The 25,936-nt window shown below is 30.7% G+C and overlaps 1 protein-coding gene across 1 annotated transcript; it reads right to left on the minus strand.

Annotated features, from left to right (window-relative positions):
• Positions 1–1,581: 1,581 nt before the first annotated feature.
• Positions 1,582–18,754, minus strand: LOC145314375 (uncharacterized). The gene is made up of 7 exons (XM_080154257.1): positions 18,617–18,754; positions 15,294–15,376; positions 14,290–14,353; positions 4,293–4,340; positions 3,840–3,906; positions 3,376–3,474; positions 1,582–2,923 (listed from the first exon to the last, which is right to left on the minus strand). Exons 2-7 carry the CDS (start codon positions 15,364–15,366, stop codon positions 1,754–1,756), a joined length of 1,521 nt encoding a protein of 506 aa, XP_080010383.1. The 5' UTR covers positions 15,367–15,376; positions 18,617–18,754; the 3' UTR covers positions 1,582–1,753.
• Between the last annotated feature and the right edge of the window lie 7,182 nt (positions 18,755–25,936).

Below are 25,936 nucleotides of genomic sequence, written 5' to 3' on the forward strand. Positions count from 1 at the left end.
TATGAGAAAATATTAACATTATATTTACTTTTTAGTATTTAAATCTATTGAAACTATGATTAAGAATGTATATATATAAGTACTTTACTACTAAACCCAGAACCACTTCATTATGCAATCTACATTTTCCTGGATATTTTGTCTACGGTAGTCCATAAGTGTACAGCTTTACAGTACATAGTTTCTATTTGTTAAAGCAACACGTATGATAAAAGAAAAAGATTCTTTTTAAAGTAAAATGCTTATATTTCAATCAAAATCTATATTTTTGTATTTTTTACCGATCCACTTCATTATGCAAATCATAAGAAAATCAATGGGAAAACGTTTGTTTTGCCCTTTTCTCCACTTTTGAAAATTAATTCTGATAAAATAACATTTTTTTAAGGGATTTATGCATTATCTATAATGAAAAACAGTTTAAGGTAGATTTTAATGATTTTTCTAAATAAGAAATAATTGAAAAAAAGAAATTCTATCCCTATCACTTTAGAGGACAGCTGCCGACCCCCAGTCTTATGGATGAAGCTAAATACATGTTAAAAATAAAAATTAGCCTGAAAAGTATACAAAAATGTTTTTTGATGTGTTGAAAAAATCCATTTTAAAATCTTGATTTTGAGGATGATGGCCTTTAAGATGCTCTTACTGGTGGTGATGGTGAGCTAAATGTTATCAAAGTGCATGCCCATGAAGAAAACTTATATATTGAACTATGGTCCAATTTTTGTAATCATAGCAGCCTCCAGCCAAGCAATATTAAAAAAGAAAAAAATTGCAATTTTAATTACTAAAATTTATAAAGTAAATAATGTAGTTTTTAGATAATGGTTTTATTTCATGTCGAGAGGCTCCACTGGAGGCTGCTATGACTACAAAAAATGGTACATAGGTTAATAGACAAGTTGTTGTAATGGTCAGGTACATAGATAACATTTAGCACACCTTCACCACCAGTAAGAGCATCTTAAAGGCCATCATCCTCAAAATCAAGATTTTAAAATGGATTTTTTTAACACATCAAAAACATTTTTGTTTACTTTTCAGGGTAATTTTTATCTTTAACATGTATTTAGCTTCATCCATAAGACTGGGGGTCAGCAACTGTCCTCTAAAGTGATAGGGATAGAATTTCTTTTTTTCAATTATTTCTTATTTAGAAAAATCATTAAAATCTACCTTAAACTGTTTTTCATTATAGATAATGCATAAATCCCTTAAAAAATTGTTATTTTATCAGAATCATTTTTTAAAAGTGGAGAAAAGTGCAAAACAAACGTTTTCCCATTGATTTTCTTTTGATTTGCATAATGAAGTGGATCGGTAAAAAATACAAAAATTTTGATTTTGATTGAAATATAAGCATTTTACTTTAAAAAGAATCTTTTTCTTTTATCATACGTGTTGCTTTAACAAATAGAAACAATGTACTGTAAAGCTGTACACTTATGGATTACCGTAGACAAAATATCCAGGAAAATGTAGATTGCATAATGAAGTGGTTCTGGGTTTAGATTATTTTCATGAGATTTTTTATGGCTGTTTTTAGGTTGCAAATTTAATGGTAACTAATGAGATACATTTTAAAGGGATTTCGATAGATAGAGACTGGCTCTTGGAAGATAAGATAACTTTGCTCCAATTAAAAATATGATTTCACCTTCACAAAGTTTTGGTATTTTAAAGTATCTTCCATTTACAAATCCCTTCATCCTAGGTACTGAGATCAAAGTCAAAGGATTAAGATTTTTACTTATCCCAGACTTATTCTCTGAAATCTGTCCCTGATTGATTTAAAACCAGGGTTAGTGCAACTGCGAAAATTTTTATCAGCATTTATATCAATTGTCTTTGATGTGTTCTTAGCGGAAGGTTGTTCAGTGACAGTTACAATGTTGTCTTTTTCAGACTTTTCTTTTTCACCAGATTTTAATAAAGTATCACTTGGAGTAGAAGTTGTAGGAGGAGAACACATGCTTCTCATAACCCAATCATTTCTGGGTGACTTGCCCAGCTGAGGACTTGGGGTGGACAGTTCAAATTTATTTATCCTAGCTGCCAAAGGACTGGACTGCTGCCGAAGTAAGCCTACTGTTGGTCTAGATTCTGGATTGATGGGCAAGGAACTGAAGTCATTGGAAGATTTTACAGAGTTGCTTTTATTGATAACATTTTTTAGCATGGCATCTAAACCTGAGCTCTGTCCAATGTTGATTGTAACCTTGTGTTGTGATGAGATTTCTGATTTTATAATTGGAGATTCATTCAGAGTTGAAACTGAGATAGATGGAGATTCATTTGAGGATATGCTCGATGATGGTGACGCATTACATGTGATGAACACAGAGTTCTTATTCTTTTCAGAAGGCAAGGATTGAAAATTACATTCAATCTTGGTAGCTGTTGGTGGCAAAGATGATGCTGAAATGTCAGTTGATTTTAATTTCGAAGGCTCATTATTGAAAAGAGGGAATGAGCTGCTGTTTATGCTGTCAAGAGAAGAGGGGGAGGATTGATTATCAAGTCCTGGGGACAGAGGAGGTGATGAAGAGCTCAGTGAGGTTGGGGGAGAAGAAGCGGCTGGTGTGAAAGAAGGCGGGGAAGCACTGTTAACATCAGGGGAAGAGGTGGCTTCTGGGGATGGAGGAGGGGATGAACAGCTGACTCTAGGTGACGTCATACTGACGCCAGAATCTCCAGAATCCTTTCTGCTGAGCTCTGTACTGGTCCGATTTTCCATTACAGGATTCACATTACTGTCAATTTCATCATCTATGGTAGTAGTAGCTTTGACTGCTACAAATACATGGCTATCACAGGGATCTGATGTTGCTTTTGAGTATTCAGGTTTGGAAGGAGTAGCACTGCTTTGCGGTAAACTTGTTTCTTTAAATGGCACTGGTTTGGGACTCTGGGTAGGTTCCTGAAAAAAAAAATTTTTAATGATATGACTAAAATTCAAAAGAATAACTATTTAAGTTTTAAACTTTTTTGCCAGTAGAAATTAAACATTAATTTTAGTGTCACATCAGTATAGCGTTATTGTAATAAAAAAAACTTAAAAGGATGACAAAATCCATAAATATCGAAGCACCCAAAAAAATCATGGATGGGAATACGGACAAGGAAATTAAAAGAGCATTCGTTAAAATCAAGAATTATGAAACCTTTCTCGCATATTTTTTTTTTATTTTCTTTTATTTTGACATACTAGATGCTCATTGGTATGAGGAATCTTCACCAAAAAAAACTGCCATCCAACTTAAATAACAGCTGAGATAGCGTTACGGACTGACTGACAGACGAAGCTAGGGAATTAAAGAGTATCTTCGTTACTATAAATGGAATAGATTAGTTTTTACATAAAATACTTACGTTTGATTTATTTTCATCTTGATCTTTAAATTTATGGTAGAACTCCGCCAGGTAGGTTAAAATGGATAATCTGTCTGGTTTTCTACAGGAGGCCATATCCTAGGAAATAAAGTTAAGTTGAAATGTCTGGTTTTCTTTGAAGTTCTGTATAGTGCCTATTGAACAATGACGTCATACAATAGAAATGACCAATGAAAGGCAAATACACAGACTAAATTACCAATGGCAGGCCAGTTTACATTATAATTGGCTAATGGTTGGCCAGTATGACGTCATATTTATAGACACCATAAAAAGTTTCAGCAAAAAATCCAAATATAAAAACTATAAATTGAACAAAACTTTAATTTGCTTTAACTAAATAATGCTAGGTTAAATAAGTTTAACAATGAGACCCAAAGAAAAAATTAGGTAAGGAACCAACAAGTTATTAGCCTCCATTATTATTTAAAAAGCTGTTTTACCTTAGGATCTAAAAGTGCAGGAATTCCAAGCTCTTTTTCTGCTATATCAAACACCAACTGACAATTCCTAAAAACATCAAATATTTAATGTTTATTTATCTCATCGTATTATAGACAGCTTTCCGCGGATTATGTTAGCCATAAGGGGCCGAGGGTCCATGCTAACAAAACTAGTATTAATTTTATTTTAATTTATTATCCGTTGAAAAGTTCTGTGATACTAAGCTATACATGATTTTTCAGTATGACTATGGACTGGTTCTAGACCAGCAGATTTCAAACGGATTTAAAGCATACTCGAAATTTATTTCTACTTTTATTTCAATTAAATCAAAATTATTCAAACTTTTAAACAATTTTCATAATTTTCATTTATTATAAGAAAAAAAACTTCTGAGCAAATACAATATTTATAGATTAGCTTTGCAACAAGAAATCTATAGAATTTTTTACCTTTCAATTTGATCTGGAGTAAGTGTTGAGAAGTCAAGCAGGTCTGGCCTGAAAATAAAAGTAAGTTAAAAAAATCATAAATTGGTCTTCAATCCTGTTATGAAGATTCTTGTAAGGATGAGGTATAATTGTGAAAGCCTAGCAATACTTAGGAAGTCCATATGTTCATTTACAAAATTAATCTTAAAATGATGAATCCTAGAACAATTAGGCATAGAATCATTTCAATTATATAAATCTAATTGTTACAACAAAAAATAAACTCAGAAATTAAATTCACCGTATCATGACTTTACAAATTTAAATCATGAATACTCCCTTCTTTCATTCAAAATAAAACAGCCCTTTTTACCTAATTACACATGACAATATGAATGAAAGAAAACAAGGACAGTTATGGAATATCCATAAGTATCGCAGCAATGTAAGCAGACTACAAAAAAAAGTCGTACTTGAGAGAAGGGGCCCTAGAGGCCTCTAGGAGTTAAGCCGCTAATGAAGTCAACCTTGAAAAAAAAATTTAATCATAAGCAATCTTAGTTTTTAAATTTTCAAAATCTACCAACAAAAAAGACATTATAGTTATTTTTCACAGGAATCGAAAAGTCGGGCAGAAACATCAAGTTGTAAAGTATAGCTGCACTACCAAAAATACAGATATGAAATCTTAAGGAATATGTTTTAAGACAAGAATCCTTAAACCTTCTACAAAAATATCAATTTCCACCCCTAATTTTCTACATGAGAGTATTAACCAATTACAAATTTAACAATAAATAATGTTACGCAATGTTTAACATTACATGTACCAGTGGGGGCATAAAATAGATTTTAGTGTTTTGGAGTGGAGATTATTTTCTTTCTTTTTTGAGAAATACCATTTATTTTAAGCATTATCTCATTTGCCTATAAGACTTTCTTCCCTTTTTATTCCGCGATTTTAATAAACTATTCCACAATACCCGGCCAATTTACAATTGTATATTTTACTTCTCCATGCCAATAATTTCATGCGATTTAAAGCCATTTACCCAGCTAGAAATTAAGAATTTATCATTATTATTTTTAAAAAGAAGAAATACTTGTTTATCTGGATCACTTTTTATAATGTCCAGTCTATATAAGAAATTATAGAATGGTCGCTCAAGTAAACTAACACCAATTTGAAAACCTCACCGAGTAAAATAACAAATTTCTCATGCATGAAGCTAAAATAACTAAAAAAGTGAAAATATGTCAAAAATAATAAAAATATTGTTTTTACATCATAAAAATAACAAAAATTTTTAGAGGCGACGTTTATTTTTAAAGAAAAAAAACCACTTTATTTGTTAATATTTTAACTGGTTGAGAGTTGCTTTATAACTTAATATTAATTGGGTTATTTTTAGAAGCGAAGCTACTCAATAATTAACATTTTCTGTCATTCTAATCCTTCTCTTTTCTTCTATGCACCACGTTTATTCTGCTTAGCTACTGATGGTACTTATGGATGTTATCATCCTTGTTATTTATGTATGTAGTAAATCTACCAATATAGCTGTGTGTTAGATCTGTTAAAACTCAAATATTGACATTGTAAAAAATATTTAAACAGCATATACAATTCAACCTTTTCAAAACTGTTCTTTTAGTGATAAATTTAAGTTGCAATCATACTTCTTCCTTTAGATTAGATAATTTCTTATTATGTTTCCTAATTGTCAGGTTGTGGAGATTTAAATCATTCAAATAACGCAACAATCGCTTAGTTATTTTATTATTTATCTTTAGATTTAAAAAGATGACTTATAGAGAAGCTTTGCAACAGATAAAAATACTGAGGATCCTATAAAATGAGAAAGCGTTAAGACCTTTGACAAGGAAAATTGGGTCCAAGAGTATAGCAACACAAACACCAAAAAATATCAAGTCTTTACAGCAGCTGATTTGACTATATCATATATATATATTATTATAGGTCTTGGACTAACGTACAAACACGGTTCATAGAGCAGCTGCAATTCTTACAAGCTGGTTCAATTAAATATCTTATTTATGTTGACTTTACGTCTACCCTCGGGGCACTGCAACCATTTCAGACCACTTAAAAATACATCCTTTAATATCGTAAAATTAATTTAACGTGGATAAAAATGAACTTTTACTTTTATTGCATTTTCTGCCCCTTATTATATCTGACATAAAATCAGGGGGAAAGTTAGAGGTAAAACAGTTTATAATAATTCACCAAAGCAATTATTTTTTTGGTCCTGTAATAAATTTAGCTTGATAAACCAGTTATTGATTTTGTCTTTTAATTTTTTTGTGTTCTAAAAGTTACATAAAAACATTTGACTTAAATAATTAATAGTTTTTCATATAGAAAAATCGAGGACTTTATATTTATAACCATCCTTATATAAGAGTAAGCATTTAATAGGCCCTGGAAAGGATTTTAACTATTTTGGGAGAGAGTGCCACCACCCTCCCAAGAAAAAAAAATTACACCCATCCACACCTAAATTGCCCCTAGAGGCCTCTTGTTGCAGAATAAAGAGATAAAAAAATTTTTAGCTTAATTACCAATTCCTTTACTACAACAATTTATGTCGGTATCTTTTATCTGAAGTTTATCTAAATTACACCTATATTGCTGATATTTATTACAAAAATTTATTAGGCCATGTCAAACATTTTTATTCCCAATAATTCATCAAGATTGATTATACAATTTTACATGTAAGATGCAAAATTTATCAATAAGGAAACTTCTAGAAAAAAAATAAATAGTACATTACATCCCAGTTTACATAGGTTAAATAGAACAACGTGTAAAATTGTAGTCCAAAGCAGTGGCGTGCACATGGTTTTGCCAGTGGCCGAAAATTGTGTCACCCCCCCCCCCCTTAAGCCAAAATCGAGGGGGTAGGGGAGTGTAATACATACAAGTCAAAAACATGGATCTATTTGTTTTTAATTAGATATTTCTAAATTACAGTATTGCTAGTAGAATATTTTTTCTATGGTATTTAAAGGATGATAGTACTTCATAAAACTGTTTGCCCTTAACAGTGAAAGTCCAATGATATTACATTAATGATATTACATTTTATTAAAATATTTCAGTAAGAAAAAAATTAATATTAGAGCTCACCTCAAATGCTAGAAATAAGAGTATGAAAAAAAAGAAGGAATGGTTGAGGAAGCAAAAGTTGATTTGTGAAAAAAAGATTTTCAGTTAAGTTTACAAAATATTTAACAACTAAATGGAGACCTATACAAAATAAGCTTTACAAATACGCATATCAAAATTATAATTAAGGTCCTTGACAGTCCACCTGCGAATTTCAAGATTTAGCCAAATCTTAAATAGTGAAGATCTAAAAAACAAACATTTTTTTGGCAAAAATATTTATATTTACAAATAAACAACCTTGTACACTACATGATATTAATAAGTTGGCATTCTTTACATCTAGAAATGAAGTGTCTCTACATTTTTGATTTTCTCAATTTAAATTCTAAAGTCAAATTCATACACATTAATCTTACTTTTGAACAATAAAATATTCATAACGGTACCTCTGGCGCAAACCAGGGATCTAAAGGGAAAAGATAATGTATATCCTAAATGATAATAAACAAAATTACCTCTTCTGTAGTTTACAATTAGTGGTTGAAAATCGTTTGGATACTTTACTTAATGAACCAACCAATTAAACTTAAATAAAAGTCTCCATTGTTGATAAGCACACTATCGAATAAGAAAACGTTGTTATAAAACTTTGGGGCCACGTGTCATAAACCCCAATGTCTCCTCCCTACCTGGTTGCAAACAAATCTTCCCAATAAATTGTCTTAATAAACAAAATAATGGCAGACAAAACAAAATAAAAGATTAGCTTCGCTTATGCAAAAACTTCTTTTTTTTGGTTGTTATGGTTGTAAATTTTCTAGTGAAAACATGTATAAATTATTTTGAGTTGTCCTGAATATTGTAAAGTTGTTGATACATGTGTGCCAACACCCACTCTAATAGGTACTTTTTATAGTAACGAAGCCACTCTATAACTCACTTTGTCTGTCCGTCCGTAATGCTATTGGGGAAATGTGATTTTAACTGCAGCTATTTAAAATAGACTGCTGATTTATTTTAATAAGATATCAGTTACCAAACACCATCTAGCTTACAAATGACAGGGTAACAGGACAAAGTGTCTGAAAGTCAGCCATGTGACGTCATAAAAATGAGGGAGACGAGAGAAGAGGGAAAAAAACTCCTAAAAAAGATAATCACTCATTTTTATGACGTCACATGGCTAATTTTTGAGACACTTTGTCCAGTACAATTACATGGTTTGTTGGTCTGAGGGGCATGTTTCTATAGACTTAATTTTTTTTTAAATTGCTCTTTGATTACCTTAGTCTTAAATATACATTATTTTCAATTTATTTTAAAAAACATTGAAATATTCAAATATCTCTTTAGCTTCTTTTCTTAGAATGATGTCACCCTTGTTGTTTGAAAGGCATGCAAAAAAAAACAAGAATTGCATATTTATATGTGTGGGTATTTTGTAGGATATTTCTGCAATCATTTTGTTTGGATTAACAGTTCTTGATTAAAAGAAGCATTTTGCAATAAAAAAACACGAATCCTTTATTTCGTTTACGAACGTCCTTAACATTTTAAGTGCAAAAAGCTCAATCCAACCCTTACACTATGTAACCATTTGCGTTGTAAGGGGAAAGTATAAATATTTTTTTAAAAGAAGTTGTATCAACTTTTTTGCTTTTTATTTAAGATAGCTAGCCGGTTCTTTCAGTAACCAGTAGATGTAAAATTTTTCATAGAATTCAGATATGCAATCGGTTTTTTTGTAGACCTCTTATTTTTTAAGTAATTTAAGTTTTTTAAAAAAATAATTAAGTCGGTTTTAAGGTACTAAAACGCAACAAAATAAAAGAAGAAAATAGCCAGTATGAACAAAAATAGTAAGATCTTTAATTTGACACCTTACTTTTAAAATTCTGTTGAGTAATTGTTGAAAAAATCTATTTTTTTAACCTCGGTTTAATCAAAACATTAAACCTAAATATTTTCTCATACAGACATAAAAAATATGGGTTCATATATACCATTAGAATGAGAAAAATAATATGAATTCATTGTAAGCAAAATTGAAAAAGTTTAAAAAAATTGTAATAAAAAATAGAAAAAATAAAAAGTTTATTTTAAGAATTGTAACTACTAAACTAGCCAATCACAAATCGCAAAAATTGACGAATCGGGAAGCTTGCCCTATAAAATTAACCTATAGAATTGCCAGAAAAAAAGGAGAACGTTCATACAATATATACAATAGATACTACAATAAATATAGTGATATTAAAGAACATGTAAAGAATGAAAAATTATGAACAAATATGCATCAGTCTGTTTATAAACTTCAAAACAATGCAGTTAAAAATACATTATTGTTTCTTGTGTTTAAAAAATATCTGCTACATTGCATTGTCTTTTGTTTAGGTTTGGTTCAGGTTTGGTTCAAGCTAACCCTTTAAAGCCGAAAATTATGATTCTTACAATAAACTTATTTTTTTATTATAGTTTTATAAAACTTTTTCAATTTTGCTTAGAATAGATTCGTAATATTTTTCTGATTCTAAAGGTATATATGAACCCATGTTTTTTATGTCTGTTTGAGAAAATATTTAGGTCTAAAGTTTTTATTAAACCGAGGTTATAAAAATAATTTTTTCAATAATTACTCAACAGAATTTTAAAAGTAAGGTGTCAAATTAAAGATCTTACTATTTTTGTTCATACTGGCCATTTTCTTCTTTTATTTTGTTGCATTTTAGTACCTTAAAACCGACTTAATTATTTTTTTAAAAAACTTAAATTACTTTAAAAATAAGAGGTCTACAAAAAAAACCGATTGCATATCTGAATTCCATGAAAAATTTTACATCTACTACTTACTGAAAGAACCGGCTAGCTATCTTAAATAAAAAGCAAAAAAGTTGATACACCTTCTTTATAGTAAAAGTGTAAAGTAATGTTAACTATAAAGTTTTTTAAAAGCAAAGCCTCAGTCCGTCAGTCTGTCAGTCCGTAATGCTTTCGGGGAAATGTACTTGTACTGGCTGCTATTGAAGATAGACAGGTGAAATGTTTAGTGAAGATTCCTATGACATATGCACATCTAATCTATATATTAAGATATATAAGTTGGAAAGAATTTTATCGTTAGAGGGAGATTTGAAATCTGCATCAAATTTAAAGGATTTTTTTTTATAAAATTCGTTTTTTTGTATAATTCTTTATCTAAAAGCGGAAATACAATTTAAGTTAATTAATTTTAACATCTGTGATTGGTGGATTGAAAATTATCTTCGCTCTGATAGGAGAAGCTTAAGTGTCGCACATCATTCAACCAATTAGAGCGCAGTTAGTTTTCAATCCACCTATCATATTGGTCAAAATTTATGAACTTAAATTGTATTTCCGCTTTTAGATAAATAATTATACAAAAAACGAATTTTATAAACAATCCTTAAAATTTGATGCAGATTTCAAATCTCCCTCTAACATTAAAATTCCTTCCAACTTATATATCCTACTATATATATTGCTTTGTTATAAAAAATGAAATTTGCTCTGCTTCGCTACTTATAGATGTTGTCACCCTTCTTTGTATTTCAATTCACAAGAGCTACTTTAATGAAGACAATTTTTGTAAAACATGAAATTACCAAAATAAAACACGGACGAGCAACTATTCGAATTTTTTAATTCACTGTTAGTCTAAAATATAAAATAACCTGTCCCTGGTAATCTTTAATCTAACGTCAAAATGCACTTTTCCAACTCATCGAATGGTTAAACATTTATAGCACATGCAGGAACAGGAAGGAAGGGAACATTGGACTATTTATTACGCTAGTCCCCAAAGTCATACAATAACGTTTTTTATTCATTTGCTTGCTTGAATTGAATTTTGATTAGTAGTTTCATTTAGTTGAGTGTCCAAACGTTTCAACCACTAATTGTAAATTTCAGAAGGGATAATTTTGTGTATCATCATTAGGGATGTACATTAATTTATCGGTCATTGTCTTATCCCTTCAGATCCCTGTGCGGGAACACAGAATTGAATCATGTAGAGTTTGTATGGAATTATGCCCATTTATCAATAAAATGTAAACTACCACATCCTACCAAAGTAAAAGGATCTATGTCTGTCTGTGTGTATCGAAGGATCTTACTAACCACTGAACCAATATGGTTCTCCTTTACAAGGTAGCTTTTCATAAGTTTTTGGGGAGGGTACCTCAACCCTTCCAAGAGAAATCGCCCCTATAAAAAAATACAATTGAAAATGGGGGGGGGGGGGGAGGGGGGTTGTAGCAGCTAGTAATAGAAATATAGTAATGTTATCAATATGGAGGCTTAAATTGATTTGAATAATGTATTAGGGTAAAATTATAATTTGTGTTGAAATCTTAACGTAACGATATATAGAAATTTAAATTTTTAAATCATGTTAGGTTTGAGTGAATTTGAACTTAGTTGGGTGTTTTCTGGATATTTATACCCCATAAATGCTTAAAGCTTTTTGAGTTGAATGTTTTATTGAAACACAATAACAGATAGAATTCGTACTTTTTTTCATAAAGTTTGTCGCATTCTCTGGAAACAATTTATTTAAATTTGATTTTTAAAAAGGTCACATCACACATCAATATGTTGAGACTATAAGGACACTTTCTTAAACAATAGAAAATAAAGATTAGAATAAAAATAAAAATAAATTTTATGGTAAACATAAAAATAGTTTTAAAAATTTGCTATTTAATTCGTTTGGTAGATATTTATAAGAGCAAAAGCTATAAGCTACCAACCAATAGAAAAGTTTCACTTGAAAGAATTGGGATATGATTAATTTATTATACTATACATGTATGTTGCATATCATATTAAATAAAGTTGTAATAAAGTACCGCTGAACCGATATGGTTCTCCTTTACAGTGAAGCTACTTATTGATCTAGGGAAGATTTATATATTTTTAGAGGAGGGTTTTTCCAGCCTCCAAATAAGAAATCCCCCCCTCCAAAAAAAACTTTTTCATTTTAAAACGTTGATTTAGTGCCCCTAGAGGCTTTTAGGGTGCGTAGCTGCTATTATTATTAAAAGTAAAAAGGTACATTTTGATGTATAAAAGAAAGACTAATGCAATTAAAAGGTTTAGATGATTAATAAATAGATAATAATATCACGCATCCTGCATTATAACAATACAACAGGCCAATTTACCAGCAATTTAAAGTGGACCCCCCCCCCCCCCTCCCTCTCTTAAAATACTGAGAACAGCCTATGGAGGATTTTCCCATTATGAACTATGTATTATTTATTTGATTTCTAACGTTGGGGTTAGAATAGGGCAATAAAATACAAAAGTTTTTGGTAACCAATCATTTTACTCTCAAAGCTCTTTATTCCTGATATTTTAACGGTTAAATTTCGGCAAATCGATTCAACAGAAACGGCCAGAAAAAACAAAACAATGTTTCTCTATAAAAAAAAAAACAAATATAGAACTAAATCATAAAGGGCTCTATTGGCCCTAACCTAAACTTGTTAAGGAAAAAAGTCTAATTCATTCAGAGGGAGGAATAATATTTGATATATTTTTTATTTAGTCATAAACATATAATATATAGTATATTAAATATTATATTAATATTATATTAAATATTAAATTTGCACGGGTAAAAAAGATAACAAGAATGAAACAAGGATGACAACATCCATAAGTAGCGAAGCTCAAAAATTATGAATGGATATCGAGAAAAATTACTATAAAGCAGTGTCACACAATAAACATTAATCTTGATAAAATAGGGAAATCAGGAAACCGTAAAAATCACGCAACCTTAAAAATCACAAAAATAAAAAAATCTAGAAATCGATCTAGCACCGCAATTTATAGACAAATCTTAATGAAACTTGATAAATATATGTAGAATATGAGCATATTCAATCCCTGATAATTTCAGCCGCCAATCCTGAATAGGAATCGAAAAAACCATAGAAAACCTAAAAATATAGGAATCGATCTAGCACCCCAATTAATAAATAAATCGCAATAAAGCTTAAGGAACTTATGTAGAATGTAAATCTAAGCAATCCCTGAAAATTTCAGGCCATTATCTTAGAAAGGAGTTGAGAAAATCAAGAAAACATGAAAATCTAGGAATCGATCTAGCACCCCAAATAACAGACAGGTGGACAAAACAATGTATAAATTAGATGGGCATATGTTATGAGAATCTTCACTAAAAATTTCAGCTGTCTATCTTTTATAGAAGCCGAGAAAATCACGTTTCCCCCACTTTGTCTCAGACGGACGGACAGGCGGACGGACATTTTGAATTATAGAGTAGCTTCGCTACTAAAAATACAACTAAGTAGAGTAGTTGCTGAGTATTTGGAGGAGGGGAGGAGGGGGGAGGGGGGGGTCCAATTGCAAAAAAGGGAACATTAATCCACAAGAACTTTCACTAATATTCCTTGCCTTTCATGTAGATGACTATGGAAAATGTTTTAAAAAGAACTAAATAATGAAATAATGTCTTGAGATTATGATAAGCACGTCAGACTAAAAGTAACGCCAGCTGAAATGATTATACCAATTGAAATATATTATTTGTTTAGAAGCAAGCTTGAAATGAAAGAGATTAATTTCAGGTATATTTTTTATTCGATTAAAACAAATTCGCTAATGTTTCCTTCTAATTGATATATAATTACACAAGATTTTTATATATTTTAATATGGATACTCCCAGCTGGCTAAAATAACGATACCCCCCATTCATCCCCTTTACCCATTCCCCTTCCCTTGTGTTGTACGAACGAACTGACCAATAAATGAGGTCCATATTAGCAGCATAAATTGACGACCAATTCATCTTTTTAGTAAGTGTCACAATGAGAATGGATGTTACCTGAACTTATGAAGGATAGCACAGAATGCCAGACCATCTTTCCAGCTGGAGGTCATATTAAGAATCCTATCATAAAAATCAACTTTCATTTTTACAAGATTTTTAAAGTTTTTCAGGTCTACATTTTTTTTATATGTCCGTTGTTTATTTGTTTTTTAATCTACGGTTACTCATAATTCGTACTGATAATTGGATGCAACTTTCTTCATTTTTCAGTTTAGATAAGTTTAAAGAACGTGTACTAACTTTTTTTTTAAATTAGCTCGTCGGTATTTTTAGTAAGTAGTAGATGTAAAATGATCCATGAAATTTAGATATGCAATCGTTTTTTTGTAGACCTCTTATTTTTGAAGTAATTTAAGTTTTTAAAAAAAAATTAAGCTGGTTGTAAGGTACTAAAACGCATCAAAAAAAGAAGAAAATTGCCATTCTGAAAAAAATAGTAAGATCTTTTTTGTTGAAGCCCGAGGAATCAAAACTTTTAACTTTGTTTGCTCGTTACGAATGGGTTAAAACAGAATCACAAAAGTTAGGACACGTTCTTTGACAATTTAGATGGTATGTATCTATAATACAAAGTAGAACGATGTCTGTCTGTTTCTTTGTGTGTTTGTGTGTTTGTTTGTCTGTTTGTTTGTAGCGAAGGATCTCGCTAACCGCTGAACCGATCGGGTTCTCCTTTGCAGGGTAGCTTCTCATAGTTCCCGGGAAGGTTTATAACTATTTTCTTGGGGGGTGGGACACCCCCAACCCCCCCAAAAATAAAAAATATTGCCCCCCCCCCCAAAAAAAAAAAAAAATTTGATCTTTTTCTTTTTTATTTTAAATCTAAAATACGAAAATTGGTTTGATCAAACCTCTTGGGGCAAAGCCCCTAGAGGCTAGGGGCGAAGCCGCTAGTACTAATAAAAGGGTTAAACTTTTTTTACATATGAATTTGTTGTTGATTTTTAACAAAAATCCGCAAAATAAGGAAAAAAATCATTAAAATGAAAGTTAACCATTCCTGACATTCGGATATCCATCAGTAATCCTGCGGGCCCAAACCTCCAGGGCTCTCGCTCCCGTAACCACCATGATTCAGCTCCTGAAAGTAATATGATTAATTTGAGTAGCATATCCCTTTAAAAATAATGCAAATAATTTGGTGTAAGTTTATTAAAATTTCCAAATTCATTTACAATGGGATAACAGGTTTTTGGAAACAATTAGTTGAAACAGCGAAATATTTCTTTTGAGATAACGAAGAAAATAAGATAATTAAGATTAAATTCTGTCAATGGTAAGTGGGTTAAATTAAGCAATACTTTCTTTCCATTAAACAATACACACTTTATTAATATAAGGTTTGAAATAAATAAACACTAATATACTTAAAGTTCTTTAATTTTCATGTTTGACACAAAAGTACACAAGTTTTTATGATTTAGTTTTAAATACTGCATTAAATTCTTGTAATAAAGATAAGTAATTAAATTACTTAATTGTTGATTCTAAACATTCCTATTACCAAAGTTTAACATTGAAACTAAAAAAAAACTCTTTATTCCCTTTCACTTTGTATTCATTGCAAAAGAATGGGAATTCACAATTTTATAGATTATATCTCAATCAATAGAAAATCTTTTTCTTGCTTAAATAAACGTAACACATCATTACCAGCTTATACCAATAACGAAATTAATTCGGGAAAAAATCACGAAACCTCTACGTGTTTTCAGCTGTCGTTGGGGGGCAACACGTCGTAAAATTGACGACCTCTCCATTTGCCCCCCAAATATTATTTTAGATTTATTTCACTTGTTGGTTATACCTTATACCTGCATCATTACTCTTAAAAACTAGAAGGGAGTGGACATTGGACTGTAAATTTACACATGCCCCAAAAGCTTTAAAAACACGATGGCTTTAAAACTTTGGACACTATACTGAAATTTTAATTGGATTGTATGAACTAACAGAATTCTAATCTACAGTAAGCGTAATTTTGTTTATCAAGTTTTTAAAGGCAAAGCTATGAGATCAAAGTGTAGAACAATCGAACAGGAACAAGTGTCAAAACCATAAGGAAAAAGGATAAGAGGATGAATACTCACCCCTTTTTCATGGTAAAATACTACTTCCCCATCCCTAAATTTAGAAGCAGACGAAAATCAAAAGCCGCCCAGGGCTTTTTGTAAGTCAATCATAAATAATAATGTGAATAAAAAGAAAAGCGATATTTAGCAAACAGCCGTGGGCGGTCAGAATCAGCTGAATGTTCATTATGAAAAAAATTTCCCCCTTATTAGAAATAGAAGGATTCATCTTTCATGAACAAATTTTTTTAAATAAAAATAAAATTCGATGTAATTTTTAATTAAAACATTAAAACGAAAATATCTAATCTAATATTCTTGCCCTAAATATGGAAATAGTAAAAAGTAAAAAAATATTTTTTTAATAATTTTTAATCCTCCCATTTGAAAAGTAGTGGAATAGCAATAAATTTTAACGCGGCAACAGCGCTGAGTAGGCCTCTAGGCCCACTGCCTATTTTCGTCTTCTAGTTGCTTCGATTCCTCTCTTTTATTTTTTTCTCTATGGTCAAAACTTTATAGAATATTTTTATCATTCGAAAAATGATATAAAAGAAAGTTAGAAATTAGCATGTTTAAAATGGACGTATGTACTTTATGGTAACAATAATAGAGTTCCTATGCTTTCTAAATCATACTTAAAGGTTACAGGAATTATTCAAAGTTTGAAATCAATAGGACAATTCCAACATGCCTTAATTAACGAAAAGAGCTAACTGTAACGAACAACCCTATTTATAGAAACGGTTCGCTTTTAAAAATACTGAGATGTCTTTAATTTAAGATGTAAGCTACTATCTCCTTGGAATAGAACTACATTATGAAATACCTATTTTATCTGGATTGTACTTTATACATTCTTAAAACAATAGGCAACTACGTAATACCATATTCTAACCAAAAATTTGTTCAGAGGAACATGAACAATTATATCTAATAGTGGCGAAGTAATAGTAAGATATTGCCATCCTATTATATAAAGTAGTAAATTTTTTTTAGTCTGTAACCGCTGAACCAATATGGTTCTCCTTTACGGTGAAGCTTCTTATAGATCCAGTTGTGAGCATCACTACCCTCCTCATAAAAAATGAAAATGTTGGGGGGGATGTCGACTATTCCATAAAAAAAATAAGGAAGATATTTCATATTATATAGTTATGCCATAATTATATAGCAGCTTAGCTACTAAAAATCCTTCAAATTTAATATAAAAGGATTTTAAAAAGCTTGGAGAAAGAAAAATCGCTGATAGATCTTTAAATCATGTCTTTGTATTTGGGATACTGAGAAACCCCTTTGGGTGAAATCTATCTATAAATATAATACATATAACATATATATGTATGTATATATTCATATATATTTGGTATTATATACATCATACAGGATCTTGTAGGTTACAAAATAGGTGTCCAGATAACTCAGCAATTATTTAAGACGACAAAATTTTATTTTCGAATGTAAAGAAAGGGACAATTTTATATTATTTTATATTAATGTTATAATAAAAATAGTTAAACACAAAACAATTTGGAGAAGATTAATCTATCGTCCATTGTACTTTCATTTTTATATTTGTATAATTTAAATTAAAAGTCTAATTAAGAATTATCTACGTAGAATTTTAAGGATTAGTTATATTAAGTGTTAATTGATAGACATAAAATGAAAAAAAAAATAATTAATGAAGGAAGAAAATTAAGTAATTGTAAAACTATTTAGCCTCGAATTTAATCAAAATCCTTTTTGTTAAAATTATATTTTAGCTATATAATGTTTTGTCCAATAACATGCAATAAAAACAATAAGTTTTGTATTAATGATGAATATTTATCCTTAAATTGTTTATCTTAAAAAAGCTTTGCTACGAAAAAAAAATTGAGGCATAATAAATTGTAATTTATAATGTTTAATATATCAAAATTAAAATATTTCAAATATTTTTTTTTATAAAATTGTAGATGGTTATGAGTAAACACCCTTAAAAATATTGGGAAAGGGGGACTGGGGGTGATGAGGAACTGACCACTACTCACTGCAGAGCCACTATAGTGCCTTGAGCAAGGGGGGAGGGGCATAACATTGAGTAGGGGAAGGGCAGAAGACGTATGGACGGACGGAACATATAATTAGATTTTCCCTTCTCAATTTTTATCATCATCAAACATATTTTACATTTCAAAAATCAACTATAAGCCAAGATTTATATAATATATACATTTATACATACAGGAAACCAAAATGATTACCTTATGGTTGCAATATCCTCGCCTATATCCGGTGCTATATATATCTATCTATGTATATATGTGTCCCTGTTTTATAACTATGTAACGAGGGACTCTAACTGTGTACGTGTTATCTGTACAGCGCTCACGCTATTACTGAATGAGTAGCTTCTGATATATGTTTGCTGAGTGACAGGGGTACTAAATTTAAAGTTGGAAAATAAGGACAGTTTTATACATAAGTAGCGCAGCTACAATAAACTCAAAACATACAAAAGTAACAAAAGTAAAAGTGTTGTACAATTAATTAAGAAAATTAATCTTTAAACTATCAGATTTTTTAAATAAATAAAATTCAAGAAGTGGCCATCGTAATGTTGGGCGTACATAATATTCTACCAATGAAAATATTCACTAAACTTCACTAAACAAAAAATAAATGAAGGCCTAATGTTATAACTAAAATTAAGTTATATGGTATATAAATGTATAGATATATGGTAAATTATATATTCAACTAGAGTGACTAAGCATAAAAAACTTAAATTATTTTAATATCATGTAAGTTTAAAGAAAAAAAAAAGGAATTTTAGATCCATTGTCCCATTCCTATAGCCCTGTAAAAATCTTAATAATCAATTTCCAGTATATTATACATCCAATATTTTTTTATGTTTTGCCTCCTAATTAAAAATGCCAAACCCTGTTTATTTTCCAACCCCGAGACTGGTTGTCCGTGGGTGAGTTTCCCAGTTTGGTTTAGGTTTCTATATTATATGAGGACGGCGCACAAATATAGCATTTTTGGGGCTTAGTCAAACAAGTAATAGAGTGAATTGTCTTTCTCATAATTCAATTTTGAATTTAAATCTTTTGGGTGGCGGTGGCTATTGGTTTATGACTGCACCTCTATCATCTAGGGACTGTGTTATTGAAAAGGGAGAGACGGGCGATATAAAGTAGCCTAAAACCATGAAAGCTCTAAAAAAGATTAGCATAAAACCATCCCGGGGCCTTTATGAAGCTTTCCCAAAAAGGAGAACTCGATTGGTTCAGTAGTTATAAAATCTCAAGTTAAAAAACCTACTATTCATAAAACTATTGATTGAAACACAACTTATTTTTTTCTAATTTTATTCATGGAATACAATTGTTTCACTAATTTTATAGATCATCAGTTCTAATTAAAATGTTAAAAAATTAAGAATTAAAAGAATAAATCTTTGCATTTGAATCTTTTAAAGAGACTGAGGGAGGGGGGAAGTAAAGAATATGTGTAAAAATTGGATATTTGCATAGGAATTGCTCCTTTTCCATATCTTCAAAAGCATCCCAGAACACCAAATAGTTCAGCCGTTTTAGAGATCTTACATGCATAGACATACTGTTACGTTATCATAACTTTTTAGGTTATCTATGTTACGATGTTCAACCCGCGACCGTGGCTCAACACGTAGCGCATCCGCTCGTCGTCGGGAAGGTGATAGGTTCGAATCTCGGGCCGACACCGCGTCATAACTAAAGACGTTAAAAATGGTTCCTACTGCTGTTATGTCAGATGCGCGACATAAATAGTTAGAGTAGGGGGAATGCCTTGGCCCAAAACAGGTGCAACTCGTTACCATGCACAGTTGGGACTTCTCAGACAAAGGTCGTGCATCACAGAGAGTTGGTTGTCTGATGGATGTTACTTAGCCTAATATCCTTGGGTGTTTGGACAGAGAAGGGTGCGTTAGTCATCCTTAGTTCTCCTGGATTGCTGGACCAGGACCTGGACAGTACATCAAGTCGATAAGGTCCGGTACTGCAATCCCGCCCGTACGAGGTAATCTAGGTAATGTTACGATGTTGCTATACTAACGCGACGCAATCTAATATTTGAACTTCCCCCTTCCTTCTTCCAAATTTTCCAAAATATGGTCGTGAGGTGGAGGAGGGTAGAAACTTTGAAGGGGCAATTTCTATATTTAGGGAAGGTATATTTGGATGGTAACAAGTAGTATTTTTACTAAAAGGTAAAAAGTTTCAAATTAGCAAATTTAACCAAAAAGCAAGGATTATTCGAACTATTTCAGGTGTCACTAATTGAATTATATAAACTAGCTGACTAATTTGAATTAGCTAATTTAGTAAAAATCCGCTAAATTGCAGAAACACCGTAGATAACAAGTGGTTGTAAAAGGGAGTAGAGAGAGAGAGAGAGAGGAGTTTTTTTTAGGACTTTCGGATAGAAATTAGAAAAAAAAGAGTACTTTTATGCCAAAAGAGAGAGAGAGAGGGGGGAGGGTGAAGAGGGAAAGAGAGTCAAAATTGGGAGAAAAAAGACCAAAAAAGAGAAAAATGAGCGCTGATTTCATATGTACCTACTGTCCCTGTAATCAAATCAGTCAAAATATAGAAATTTTTCTTGATTCAGATAAGGAATTAACATTTACAATAAATTCAGTTTTAGCGAGTTTAAAGTTTAAACAAATTATTATTGAACTAGAAGCTGCGCCTTTAGTACATAAGTAGGGTTTAGGAGGGAACAAAAATGTAGCCTAAAACCATTTCAATACCTTGGCATATGTCAAGCTTCTTAAAAAGAAGTTCAGAAGTTAATGAAGTCTTTAGCTTCAGAAAAAAAATACTTTTCTACTCTATTAGAATAGAATGTCTGTCTGCCTGTACCCTAATATCTCGCTAACCGTTAGACCGTTATGGTTATTTTTACCGTGAAGGTTCTTACAGGTCCAGGGAATGTTTATAACTATTTTTGTGGGGGATTCCTCCACCTTCCAACAGAAATATCGAATGGAATTATAAATCTTATAACAAGGACGGTTACATTTAATAGTAATGAAGAAAGAAGACCAAATAGACTAAAACACATATAGAGTAGCTTCGATACTAAAATTAACTATTTTAGATTGCTTAAAACTTTATTGTCAGGAAAAAGTATAATAGGTTGTATGTTTATTAACCTCTGATATAATGATTTTTTGAGACTTTCTACTATTTAAACCATGTTTCAAATCATGAAACTAGACAAATATTCTTGAAATCAAAAGGTAAAAAAACTCTCAAATTGTATTAATTTTTTTTGAGAAAAAAAAACAACAGTAGACCTAGAGTATTAGAGAGTATTAGCAATGTACGTTATATGCAACTTTGGGGAAAAAACATCAGATTTTCTGTATATTTTTTTTCTTTTTAGTCTGCCCAGGGCCCTGTTCTACAATTTGTATTTCAGATTACTGATTTTATATCTAAAATAGTATGGTGTCACTACATTTCCGCATCTGCAAGTATTTCACAATAGCAAATAGATTAGAAGGTGTTTGTACTGGTGTAATAATATGCACTCCTGATAATTTGATAAAGCCACGGAAAGGACATTAGCATAGATTATACTGGTTTGATAAACACTATACATATATTATCATTGTTTTACATAATTTTGGGTGGGTACTTGAATTATCATCTATTGTGTTATCTCTTCAGATGAGTCATTGAAGACTCACCAATAATTTGACATTGGTTATATTTGTAATTATTTTATCAATTGTCAAAAAAAAAACCACAACTGAGCATGACCATAAAAAGTGAACAAGGATGCCATTATAATGATGCCCATAAGTAGCGGAGCAATATTAAAGCTAAATTATTAATATTTATAAGGAAAGCATATTCTAATGCGTTTATTAACAAGTACATTTTAGTCTAAAGTATAGCACAGCAATGTAAAGTTATGTATAGAATTAGACAAATTAAAATATCAATAAGCCTTAAAGGGTGGTAAAAATATTAACAAAAAAAATATAAAAACAAACTTTAGTTGAAGAGTGGGAGGGCTACTGACAAAACAAAAATTTAACTTCATTTTGACAATTTAATTGTTTTAGAAAGTTAAAACTATAATATAACAAGGACAATTGGGTCTCTAAACGGCGAAGCCTTTTAAACAAGAATACTTTGTTTTGTTTGCTGAAGAAACAAGGAAATGGGTCCTACGACAAACGCAGGAGTCCCAAACGTCGGAGTGGACAAACGTAGGAGTGGACACTTAACTTAACCTAATCTATTTTAGACCATCTTAAAGGTTTTTTAGATGCCTAACCCCTGCGGGGGGCTCATTTGTTTATTCATATCTTAACATAACCTAACCTGTATAGAAATTCCTAATAAAATTAATATTTTAACACTCCTGCGTTTGTCCACTCCGACGTTTAGGACTCCTGCGTTTGTCCTGGAACCAGGAAATGGATTATCATAAATTCTTCTAAAATTATTTTTTTGGCTGTCTTGGACTTTGGGTACTAAAGCTATTGCAACTTTCCTTTTTTGGCAAATTTTAAAGGCTCTGGGGATTAGCGCAATTAATTAAAACTCTAAAAATTAATTAATTCCCCAATGTCAATTCCCCGGAAAAGCAATGTTTAAAAATGTAAGTAAGAAAGATACAATTAATGTGTTAGTTGACGACAAATTATATCTATAGATTAGCTGCATTCTAAAACCATATATAATTGAAAATGTTTTAATGTACATATATTTATTGCATTCTTTAATAGACAGTCTTCCTTGAAGCCATCAAAACAGGCACTTATTGTTTACATTTTAATGTCCCTTTGTGAAACTGTCCATAAATTGATACATGTATTTTCAGTATATTTAGAGGTAATTGATCGGATTCGAAAAATTTACCATTATTTTTCTCCATTTGCTAATTCATTTCTTATATTATGAAGTAGAAAGTTGTGTGTGTATTTTCCAAAAGATCTCGTAGACTGTTGGACCAATCACCACAATTTTAAGGGTAAATTAAGGCTGTGGAGCGTGATTGCGACCTCATCCTCTAGAAAAATAATTCTATAAAACAAAAACTTTTAAGAACTACTTGGGGCGAAGCCACTAATAAAAAAACAGATTTTCAAAAACTTCAAATTTCTATAAAAGATCAAAAGTCAGAAAAGATAAAAATTATATTGCTGAGTCGGAGATAGTTAATCGGAACAAAAATTATCTTTCCACCAATGGGAACAATAATGCCTCTATAAGCAAATCAGCAATGAAAATGATAAAAGTAAAATTTCAATCTTAACTCACATAAAAGGTTTAACAGTACAAACATCACCGATTTAAGCGGACACGTCTAAAAATTTACTTTATAAAATGTTTTGTTTGATTGAATGGCAAAAAAGTTGTTGATGCAATATATTTGTCAATTTCCCTGAGTTACTCATATTTATAGTTTAGATAGATAGATAAACAGGAAATCAACGATTCTGTAAAATCATAAGCCTCGTTATAATTTTTATCCTAATATGTATTAGTTTGCTTGTCAGTTAAGATCTTAGTAACCACTAGTTCTTAAATTTAGGATAAACTTCAAGTAAGTCCTAAACAGTTTAAGGCTATTCTTTTTTTAGAATTTATATCTTGGGATGGTTTTAGTATTTTTCTTCCCCTTCAACCCATATTGAATACAGATACACAAGATGCTAGGAGTAATGTGTATTTTATAAATTTCATCAAAGTCCCATACAAAAGAGGCGATGCAAATTATGATTTTGACACTTTTTAAAAGCGAAGCTTTTCTATTATCGATTTCAAACTTTGCATGGTGATTAAGTACGATTTAGAAAGCGTAGCAACTCTATAATCATTACCAGAATGTCAGTACGTCTATTTTAAACATGTTGATTTTTTTTTACTTTTTGAACAACAAATTTTTATGTGATTATTCGACTGATCTGATTTTTAGTATATTGGTTCCTGGGACAACAAAGTACAATATTATTATCGAAGCAACTCTATAATAAAGTCCTAAAATGTAAGTAAGTCCATAAACATTATCCTGTATCAAGCAGTTTTTCAACAAATTTACTTACACTTTTGCTTCGACGCTTATACATTTATATTCTGATTATTCTTTAATGTCCGTTTGTCCTACCGTTTCAGTGCTTCGCTTTTATGGATGTTGTCATACTTGTTAGTAATGGTTATTGGTAAAAACTATCGATAGTATATTCCCGCTATAGTTACTTCATTTTTGTCAATCTATCTTTTTGTACTTTCTTCCTTTTTAAGAAAACGCAAGAAGAAATCAACATATGACTCATATTATTGCTAGCAAATTGGATTTGGATAGGTATTCATAAAAATAGAATATAATTGTGGTTGTTTAAGAGCGTGTAATGATTTTTGCTGTGAGGGGGAGGGGTTTATGGTCGCTACCCCCAACCCCATGGAACTTTCCCTTTCTTTTTTCCCTTTGGGGAAAGTACGCACTGTTCTGGTTTTGGTATGGAGGTTTTTTTATTAACTCCCTTCCCTACATGTACATTCTTTTGCAATGTATATAGAAGACAAAGCAAGTTTACTTTATAAATTTATTTCTCCTTTTATAATAATTATATCATTTAATTGCGTATGTATTGTCTGATATTTTTGACGGCTTATATTGGGATGCATTAACTTAATGTTTTTTAGGAATTTGTTTTCTGAATACTTTCCTTTCCGTTGCTAGGTTATGAACTCTTGAAACAAATTAAAAAGAATGATTTTATTCTTTGGTAGCGTAGCTTAAGTGGAGCAAAAGAGATATATTAATGCCTTTTTACTCCATTTCTTTTTCAATACTACTAAACATATTCAAAAAGTAACAGTGTGACATAAAAAAATTCATAGCTGACATAATAAAGACATGCCAATATATCATTTAATTTGTATCATAAATACGCTGACCCAATGACAAGTACTCGTAACTAACCAAATACCATCTTGTAAAATAACTTCGCTACTTATAAGAAAACCTTTTTATTTGATTTTTTTCTAAATTTGATTTCTAGAAAACCTTAATTAATTCAGAGTAAAAAATGAAGTTTCTTATGTTGCATGGAATAATAAATTATTCAAATTTATTGTCTATACAACTTACAAGACTTTCCAACAAGGTAAATTGTCCGAAAGTTGCGAAATAAATAAGATAAAAGATTTCTAAGCTGCAAATTAAATGATGGTGGGAGTTAAGTATCTCAAGGATCTAAAGGGTCAAGACAATGGCCGATATATTGATATATACATCCCCAATGATACCTAATACACAATATTACCTCTTCTGTACATTTTAATTAGTTGTTAAAACGTTTGGGCACTGAACTAAATGAACCAACCAATCAATATTCAATAAAAGTCCCCAAAGATGTTATGCCAATGAATAAGAAAACCTTATTGTAAAAGTTTGAGGGCTATTGTAATAAACAGCCCAATGTCCCCTCCCTCACTGGAAGTATATGTACTTCTAAAGATTTTAACTTGACAACCCCATAACACCGAACAGACAGACAGATACAGACA

This window comes from Acartia tonsa, chromosome 3, assembly GCF_053477335.1.
Source record: "Acartia tonsa isolate MP-2025a chromosome 3, ASM5347733v1, whole genome shotgun sequence".
NCBI classification, from domain to species: domain Eukaryota; kingdom Metazoa; phylum Arthropoda; class Copepoda; order Calanoida; family Acartiidae; genus Acartia; species Acartia tonsa.

Coding starts and splice junctions, on each gene's coding strand:
- LOC145314375 (XM_080154257.1), bottom strand. CDS start 15,366: ATGGTGGTTACGGGAGCGAGAGCCCTGGAGGTTTGGGCCCGCAGGATT. Junction 14,354..15,293: donor TGGATATCCGAATGTCAGGA/ATGGTTAACTTT, acceptor TTTATGATAGGA/TTCTTAATATGACCTCCAGC. Junction 2,924..3,375: donor AAGATGAAAATAAATCAAAC/GTAAGTATTTTA, acceptor TTTTTTTTTCAG/GAACCTACCCAGAGTCCCAA.